Genomic DNA, 10,526 nt, shown 5'->3' with positions numbered 1-10,526 from the left:
GTTAGAGAATCTCGTAAAAAAAGGAAAATAGATCCCTTATGGCCAAAGAAAAAGCCGACTTTGATACCAATTGACACCAAATAAAACAAAAGGATATTATTCAAGATTATTAATAATTTATTTTTGTGTATAATGTTTTTAGTTTTTATCATGTTTGTTATGGGAGAGATAAGGCAATGGAAAATGAGGTTAACCATCAATTGTTTTTCTTTTTGACTGTAAATTAGATTGCATTCTATAAAATTAACATTAGAAAAATAAGTTAATTTATTTGTAAAAATATTTTAGTTTTATTTTTCATGCATTTGATTGGGCTTAGTCTTATTATGTAATGATTTGGTTAAATAAATGTAACGTACTTAGAATTCATCCTTTAATGTAGTACCTGAAGTCTATCCTTTATAGATCATCAAATGTGTATCATTTTATGTGCAGAAGAAATAACTATACTAATAATTTCAAATATGTGGTCGTAAGAATTGCAAAATTTAGGCGAATTTATTCTCTTACATCCTTAAATGGACCTTTGTAACTCATCACAAACCAAGCGATGAAATTAATGAATACTTCATACATTTTCGAATTTGAGAACATTGTAAATAAGATTATCTTAGAGGACACAACGGAATTAAAGGAATTTGTCACAACATACCATTGATTTGACAATAAATGTAGTGTTTTATAGTAAGGAAACCCGAGGCACTTAATTTCAGTAAACGTGGTCAAAGTGAGGGTAAGGATGAAAAGGAAAGACAGTTGATTAGAAAAACACAAGTCTGTATACTCTAGTCCATTAACAACGATAGGACAAATTGCGCTAAATGTTCTTCTTATCTTCCCTTAAGTTTAGCATCTAAGACGATAAAAAAGTTGCAGATGACACTAGGCGACTCGCTTTCGTAGTGCTCAACTCATGTACAAGCCTACTCCTTAATTCAGCTCGGTGCAAACAATATCTGTTTAAAACCTCAAGTCAAACCATACATCCTCATTTATCATGTCCTGCAAGCAAAAGCAACACTTTGTGTAGTGCAAGCTAGATCAAAACTTCTTGCGGGGTTTCTTTAACCGAAAAATACATGTATTGACATATCGTTCAACAACTTGTCAGTTTTGTGGCAAATCCGACACCAAAAGCTTGGATATGGAATTTCATCAATGTTTTGAATTAATCATATATGAACTATTTTTTCCAAATTATACAAACATCATGATCTAGTTTTGTGTAATAACATAGTTGTTTTTTAAAGAAAAGATACATACAATCATGTTTGTGCTCAATGTATGTTCTTTGACGAGTGCCACGAGTAAGGGACTTAGTTGTCAATTATAAGTTTGTGATTGAGTAGCACGACCTTTAGGAACCCCTTAACTACTTTTGTAGTCTACCCTCTTAGAATTCCTAATTACACCCACAATGTTGAAAACAGATTGGGTATTCTCAAAGCTTGCGGAACACTTATGAATTTAAACATTTTTTTTTTTAATTTCTAATTTGAATAACCCATTCATATTTGAATCTGAAACAAATGATATCCAATTTGAAAATGGTTAGATATCATTGACACTAGAATTACATATAAAAAGCTACAATTACATGTGCATTGCTTTCTAATGGTGGTGAGACTAGTTTGTGGTTTATGGTTAATTTTTACTCTTGAGCACCCATGTTGATGATTGATAAATTACTCTCGCAAACATAATAGATTATATGCATAGTATTTTATTATCATCTTTTTGAGAGTCAAAGATAACACGGTAAGTGGTCCTACTTACTCCGTGATTAACCAGTAACATTGAAGTTTTCGCTTCCTCGTCCGACAACAGTACCGATCTGCACATGTCCAGAAGTGATAGATGGACATGGGGAGAGTCCTAAATCGTGGTCATCCTTTCACATGGATAATTACCACATGGATAATTACATTGAATTTTTTTGGATATGGAATTTGTTTTCGCTTTCAGAGTCCTAAATCGTGGTCATCCTTTCACATGGATAATTACATTGAATTTTTTTGGATATGGAATTTGTTTTCTCTTTCTCTGCCGACAACAGTACCGATCTGCACATGTCCAGAAGTGATAGATGGACATGGGGAGCAGGCTTTAAAATTGACGCCGTATACCTGTTTTTCCTTATTTTAGCCGTAAAATACAGTTCGTTTTAAAATAAACACGTCACAATGAACTTGCAGATAATTTTGAAAAATGTCAAAATGACGGGCGTATGAAAAAATTAGAAGTTTCAAATCTTTATACATATTTTATATATTTATTTATACCAAGCTGGCACTAGGATATGTCGAGTCCAATGTGGTATTTTTTAAAATAAATTTTATTCAACACCACGGTCCATGTGAATGGTTGGTTCACAGTTATTGACTTCGTACGTTATTTTTTAAAATAAATTTTATCCAAATGCTTTCATGGGCACCACGGTCCATGTGAATGGTTGGTTCACAGTTATTGACTTTGTACGCGTCTACACATTCACTCCCACGCTAGAGTACTTTTCTCTGTTCTTCCTTGGACATCCCATTGAGTTTTATGCGACTTCTTTTTACCATTGTACCACAAAAACAATGTTATCTTCGAGGTTTTACAAGTCTACAAGGCCCTTAGAATAAGGAGATCTAGTGCCATAGATCTGGTTTTCTTTCATCAATCCAGATAGAGATCTGGGTTCATCCAGATAGATTGAAGATGAGGGCTCACAATGAAGTGCTTCAGAGGAATTTTAGAGGAATAGAGCTCTTACGCCTCTGCTAGTTTCAGTTTTTTTGTGGGTTTTTTGTTTGTTTACTATGGATCTTTCTTCGGGCCCAGATTGCAGAGGGCTTCAGGGGGCATGAAAATGGAATTGGTGATGCAGCAATAGGGAGATATTCGAGGAAGCTTCGATCCAATGGAGAAAATGAGGATGAGGAACAAAACAAGGGATTTTCAATAACAAATGATGATGTGAATGATGGCAATGCGTAGGATGAGATCAGACCCGTCATTGCAGATTCTTTTGTAGGAGAAATCAATGAATTGATACCCAAATCATTTCCGGTAAGAATTTCAAGTGCATAGGATAATACCCAAAACCTATACTCTGATAATTTCCAATGTATGGCATATATTGCATTTCATATGAATAATTTGATATATGTGGTATTATAGATTGTTCTAAGGATTTGACCTATCTCGGTGCTCTGTTTCTTTATTTTGATCTGCATAGATTGATAGATTTCTATTACATCATTGTTTGCAAGGCTCTTTCTACATAACCCTTACTTCATGTTTTGCTGGACGATTACATTTTTGTTATGGCTTTTTGAAGTGCTCACACAACAATGGTTTTTTTTCTTCAATTTTTTCATTAGCACCAAAAGTTTATGCCCAGGTTTCCTGTGGACTGGTTGTTTAATATAATCAAGCTCGTGAATTTTGGTGATATAAGGTAATATATGTACATTCTCTTCCATTATCAATAGAACGTGTTTTTCTGTTTAAAAAAAAAACTGGGGTTTTACAGTAAACAACCTATTTTAGATAGTTTTATGGAAATTTATTTATAGGTGGTCACTAGTAGGTGTAGCGGCTATTACAACAATATCCAGTAAGCAGTGGGTGCTCACGCAATAACATGTAATGTACCAATATATTGTTAAGCTCCATTGATTTTACACAAAAGCTACCTTGATTTATGGAATTGCAGCTTTTCTGATCAAAATCTACCTTGATTTATGGAATTGGATCTGGCTTATATCCACCAAGAGTTTAAGTTTCCGTAGATTTTGAACATTGGAATTGTCTTCAGTAAAATATTTGACATAACGTGCTTTCTTGTTATGATATGGCTACTTTCTTTAAATTCAGAAGGATTTTCATACGATGAAATAATTACCAATTACCGTTTCTTGGAAATTAAGATTGGTATATAATTTCGAGATTCTCTGAAATCGAGAGTATATAATTTGAATTTGCTGGAGCCTGGGCGAACTCTTGGTATGGGCTAAATTTAGCTAAGCTTTTCGAAGTCTTACTAAATTCTATGCATTTTTTAAAGTTCTGCTATTTTAAGATTCTTTATCCACTGGGAACAGAGGGCCGTTTTACTGTACACATTTAAAAGATCAAAATTAACTTCAGCAAACAGTTTTGATCATTACGTCACAGTGAAGATCTTAGGTCTATTTATTAATTTGATCTGGTTGGTGAACAATCACGGCTCACAATTAATAATATTAATCTGATCTTCGTATCATATGCATATTGGAAATTTTTTTTTGCAAATGATTGCGTTAAGTCCATTAGTCATGTTTACATATGGTTCGATAAGCATGCTTTAAAATTTCTCTGAATTACATGATGGGCATACGATTGGAGCCTATGCCTTCCGCCATGTCTTTGGCTGCATGATCCTATTCTAGATTACAGAAATAAAATTCTCATTTGTCACGTTCCCTATGGGTAAATAAGATGATGTTCTACTCAGTCAAAAACGAGACAAAAGAAGAAACATATTGGAAATATAGTATAGTATTTTGTGTCTTTGTTTTTTATTAAAGTGAGTACTGAACCACATCTTTTCATGACATTACTCTTTTGAAAGACATTGTTAAGCAACATGCGAAGAAACTAAACGATGCATCATGTCTAAGAGTTTAGGGCTGACCTAACTCTGTTCGTATAATTTTTATATTTTATCTGTTTTCATGCCCTATAATAGTGTCCACAATCATTTTTAATTTTTATGCTTCAACCGACATATATGTAAAGAAGTCGGAGTTTTGATAGCACATGATTGTTGTTCAAAGGGTGTGTATTTTGCATGAAGTACAGATTAGCGTTGTTGAAATTTAATGTAAATTTGATTTCAATTCTATTTATCTTGTGAGCAAAATAGCTTGTTTGCTGGTCTATTTTGTTGTTTTATAAGCTTAAGGACGGAGCCTGAAGTCAAGCCAGCTGGCCTTCGAACTGCATTTGCTATGCAAGTGCAAAGTAGATCAAAGCTGCTTCAGTCAATCTCCGGGTTAAGTTTATAAATTGAACAATCAATTTGTAGTCATTTTGGTAATACTGACTGCTTTAACCTTAATTTTGATTTGCTGGAGAATTATTACAGTTATATGGAGTTTATTAAAATGTCTTACTCCTTTCAGTAAAAATTATTTTTCTCTCTGGTTAAGTTTTGTTTATGCAACAAAATAATGTCTAGTGATCCATATGATTTTAATTAATTAGAGAATAGCCACAGCATCTTTAATTAAATAAAATTATATATTGATTGGCAAGATCACATAAAGATTATTTAGACATTAAATTGTAATTAATTACACTGAATATAATAAATTTTATCCCACAGGAATTTTTATTATATTTATGTGATTAATTAGGATAAAATTTCATAACCTACCCACAGGGGTTATGAATTAATAAGTTTTATCATGAAGTTTTATTGAATCTGTTTTAATTGAAAATTTAGCCCACAGGCAATTTTCATGTCATTTGATTCAATTCTTTTTAGCATGTTTTACATTGGTAAAACATGAAAGTTCATAAAGTTTTATTGAATCTGTTTGAATTGAAAATTTAGCCCACAGGAAATTTTCATGTCATTTGATTCAATTCTTTTTAGCATGTTTTACATTGGTAAAACATGAAAGTTCATAAAGTTTTATTGAATCTGTTTGAATTGAAAATTTAGCCCACAGGCAATTTTCATGTCATTTGATTCAATTCTTTTTAGCATGTTTTACATTGGTAAAACATGAAAGTTCATAAAGTTTTATTGAATCTGCTTGAATTGAAAATTTAGCCCACAGGCAATTTTCATGTCATTTGATTCAATTCTTTTTAGCATGTTTTACATTGGTAAAATATGAAAGTTTATTAAGCCTCAACATAAGCATGTGATTCTTTATTTTGATGCAGTAGTACAACCTACAAATTTCTCTGAAATTCGTTCTGACATTCCCGAACTTGAGGAAGTAATCTCGTTTGTTTGTTATGAATCTGATATGGTTAATGTTAAAACACATGGTGGATTGATTCTGGATCAACAATTCACATTTCGAATTCCTTGCAAGGTTTGCAAAAACTAAGGAAGCCAGTGGGAGGTGAGCAAAGCATCTTATCAGGAAACAAGATGGGCTCGCATGTGGAAGCTATAAGAACATGTTATTTAACTTTAAGTAGTGGCTTTGTTTTGGAGTTAGAAAAGACCTTTTATGTTCCAAGTTTTTCTAGAAACTTGATTTCAGTTTCAAGGCTTGTACCTTTTGGATATTCCTTAAACCTTTCAGAAAAATCTTTCAGTCTATTCTATAAATCTGATTATGTTGGGAATGGTATTTTGTCTAATTGTCTTTACTGCATTAATTTACAAAACAATGTCACATATGATTCAATGCATGTTCACACTGGCACTAAAGATGTGTTATTAATGAAGATTCCTCTAAATTATGGCACCGGAGACTAGGTCATATCTCCATAGATAGAATTAAAAGATTGGTAAATGAAGGAATACTTAATACTCTAGATTTTAATGATCTTGAGACTTGTGTGGACTGCATAAAGGGAAAGCAGACCAACAAGTCAAAGAAAGGTGCCAATAGGAATTCAGACATATTAGAAATCATACATACTTACAGATTTATTGTCCATCTCACAACACTAGGATTGTGGAATCAAGAAATGCAAAGTTTTTTGAAAATGACTTGATCAGTGGGAGCGATCAAACCAGAAACATAGTTTCTGAGAAATATCATTCAGAATCTCAACCTTCCACTTTAAGTGAAAGATTGGTTATTGTTCATAGCACCCCTCAAGTACAAACTGGTGTTGAATAACCAATTGTTGAAGTTCCACAAGCTGCTGACGATATTCCAGTAGATCAAGGAGTTCAAGAGTTGCCAAGAACTTTTGAACAACAAGTTGAACCACATACTTCTCAGGAAGATGATGGTACAACATTAAGAAGATCTACTAGACCTAAGAGATCAGTGATTCCTAATGTATGCTCAAGTCTACACAAGACCTGACATTGCATTTGTTGTGGGAATGTTGGGACGATATCAGAGTGATCCAGGTTTAGACCACTGGAGAGCTGCAAAGAAAGTAATGAGGTACCTTCAAGGGACCAAAGACTACATGCTTATGTATATCCTGTTTGAGGCTATTTTACATGGTGTATGGCTTAAGAATTTCATTTCTGGGCTTAGAATTATGGATTCTATATCTAAGCCATTGAGAATATATTGTGATAATTCAGCTGCTGGTTTTATGGCTAAAAAAGTGGGAGTCGAAATAAACACATCGACATTAAGTATTTAGCTATAAGGGAACGTGTTAAAGAAAATAAAGTGGTCATTGAGCACGACAGCACTGAGTTAATGATCGCTGATCCTTTGACTAAGGGCATGCCACCGTTTAAATTCAAGGATCATGTATTGAATATAGGACTTGGTTCCATTATGAAGTTTTTCATTGTATGGACAATGTTAATGAAATTCTTAATTATTGTGATGATTTTTTTCATATTTATGTGCACTTTAAGTTGATTTGAGAAAATTCATTTAAGAAGGACCAAGAATAAACATAAGGTTTATTCATTAAGAAATTGTTGCCACATAAATTATAATAAGAATAAATGCATAGTAATACATGGAAGATAATACTCGTCATAAGAGGACTTATCGCCATGATTCATGTATCTATTACTTAATAAAGATTGTCAATGGTTTTTGAGACATTAAGTTTGGAAGTATGGACCAAGTGGGAGAATGTTAAGCTCCATTGATTTTACACAAAAGCTACCTTGATTTATGGAATTGCAACTTTTCTTAACTTATGGAAACCAACTGCAGTAGTTTCCTAAGTTAAGAAAATCAACTGCAATTACTAAATTTATAATTAGGAGCTACTAAAGTGGTCCATCACTTTGATCTGATCTCTACCTTGATTTGTGGTTTTTCTAACACATAGCTTTTAGAAGCTTGATGGAAGCTTAGCTATATGTTCATCTGTTTGGTCCCCAAGCTCCTATCTCAACCCCCTTCAGTTTTACACCATCTAGCTGAGATAGTAGAGCTTGGAAGTGCCTTCATATCAGCTGTCTTCTTTCCTTTTTGCATGTGCAGCTGGAGCATGGTGTTTCAGAAGGAAATTGCATCAACAGTTTCACCAATGGCTGGAGGTAATTCGTATCCCTGGGCATTAAGTTTCAGTGATTCTTTTCAGTTCTTTCCACATGCAGAATCGTTGTTTAAGTTTATTAGTTTTCTAACAGTTGGTATCAGAGCCCTTTTTACCTCTGCCTTGTTGTGTGTTGGCCAAGAAACAAATTTCGATCCACCGTTTCGTTCCATAATTTATTTCCTTTTGCGCAAACCGTGGGTCGTATACATGACCTGTGTATTATGTGCATATGCATGTTGGAGGAGATGTTGATAAGATAAAATTTATGTCAATTGCACATGCTACCTAGCCTTCCTCCTCTTTTTTTGCTTCACTTTTACCGTGGATTTTGACTATGTAGACCTGTTTTTGGTGGACAGGTATTGCGCTTGCGGAACGAGACCAATTGCTCAACTAGATTAGTGTGGTGGACAGGTATTGCGCTAGCCGAACGAGACCAATTGACAGGTATTGTGGAGTATGGCGTTGCCACCTGATTCACCATTTCGCGGAGTAGCAGCTGCGATCCCCCAGCCGGCTTCCGCGGTGGATGTCCTTAACCAACTATCACCAATAATAACTGGGGTAAAGTTGTACAATACACCAACCAGGATTCAATATCGGAACCCTGACGACAACCAGGATGTTATAGAGGCAGTGTATCGGTGGGATTCGCGTCCCTATCATGTGATTTTTCGGACAGGATTTCGGCCGCGGCTTCCAAATGACCCTGAACATTTGGAAGATTACTACAACCTTGAGCGCTTTGTCAACCTTGGAGGGATGCCGGCAGACGAAATACGTGCGGAACCTTCAGTTTTTGTGAGCACAACGAGGTCAACACGTTGGCAACCAATGGTCGGGCGAGATTGCATCCTTTATCGGTATGAGATATATGCCCCTGGGGGCATCGACGCGGAGCTAACCCTGCGATACCGATATCACTATCGAAACCAGCAGGAAATTTCCTTTCCAGGTGGCATCAGCCCTCAGTATATTCGAACAGCACGGGAATATAGATTTGGAGAAAGTCCTGGCGAGCGATTCCTGCGTCGCGAACGAGTGAACAATATAATTCACTATAATGCGAACTTTTACCCGAATCCAAACCGGCGTGTCCCTATAAGAAATCCTTGTTATCCCAGGGCCGGAGAAGAATTTAGAGATCACCCTCCAAGAGAAAGTGGAGAAAGTGTGGAAGACATTTGCAAGGTGGGACACCACATCGAGAGTGCATTTAACTTCAGCGACAAATAAGAGGTATACCTGTTCATCACCGACCGGTACCTGCTAATCAACTATACTCCGGGCACCACCAATGACTACATTATCAAGGGACCCCAGACTATTAGCGATGGCTTTCCCTACCTAAAAGATACTATTTTTGCAAGTGGTATTGACGCCGCCTTTACTGCTTCCGGAAAAAATGAGGCCTATATTTTCAGGAGTAATATCTGCGCACTTATCAACTTTGATGAGGGCTACATTATTCAAGGACCCGGGCTCATCACTGATAGCTTCTACTCCTTGAAAGATACTATTTTTGCAAAGGGTATTGATGCGGCCTTCACCTCTTCCTCCGAAAATGAGGCCTATCTATTCAGAGGTGATCAATACGCCCTTATCAATTTCGCACCCGGCACAACAGATGATTACATAATTCAAGGACCCAAAAAGATTATTGACAGTTTTTACAGTCTTAAAGGTACGATTTTCGAGAATGGACTGGATGCAGCGTTTTCTTCTTCTCGAACAAATGAGGCTTATATATTTAAGGGTGACACCTATGCTCTTATTAATTTTGCTCCTGGCACCACAGACGATCACATTATTCAAGGACCAAAGCAGATCACTGAAAGTTTCTCCTCCTTGAAGGACATCTTACCAATGTATCCCTGCTCTTATGAGTAAGCTATCCGTTATCATGGGCCGTGCACTCTACTAGTAAGCTAAAATAAAGAACCGCTTCCGCGGCTCCACGGAATGCATGGCCACTTATGTTTCCATCTACATCTAAATTTCGAATACATGCATGTTGCAGGTTTCATCGATCTTACTTATTCAGTTGACAGTAATGTGTGATTTTCTTGGTGTTTGGGATTTTTAAAATAAAAATAAAATATCTTTTAATTATATATATACTTTTTATAATGAATTCTATGAAGGGTATTTAAACTTTTTCGACTAGCGACTCGCCTAAAATAACTTGACATATACACACACTTAACTCAGTTAACTCACACTCTAAATATGGATTGCATTGAACTTTTTATCCATCGCACGACTTGACTCAATGCTCAGTTAACTCACTCTCTAATTTTAGCCAACTCTGGCATGCCGGAGTAATTACAATTTCT

General features: G+C 35.3%; 1 protein-coding gene across 1 annotated transcript; it reads left to right on the top strand.

Annotated features, from left to right (window-relative positions):
* Nucleotides 1-8,649: 8,649 nt before the first annotated feature.
* LOC149169074 (uncharacterized) lies at nucleotides 8,650-10,080 on the top strand. Its single transcript, XM_089425068.1, has 2 exons — nucleotides 8,650-9,381; nucleotides 9,505-10,080. The coding sequence occupies exons 1-2, from the start codon at nucleotides 8,650-8,652 to the stop codon at nucleotides 10,078-10,080; spliced, it is 1,308 nt and encodes a 435-aa protein (XP_089281194.1).
* Nucleotides 10,081-10,526: the final 446 nt, after the last annotated feature.

This window comes from Pinus tabuliformis, chromosome 4_2, assembly GCF_031772625.1.
Source record: "Pinus tabuliformis cultivar Carrire ecotype Pingquan chromosome 4_2, CPIR1, whole genome shotgun sequence".
NCBI lineage: Eukaryota > Viridiplantae > Streptophyta > Pinopsida > Pinales > Pinaceae > Pinus > Pinus tabuliformis.
Note: the sequence above shows the minus strand (reverse complement) of the source record. Positions and strands in the feature narration are given on the sequence as shown.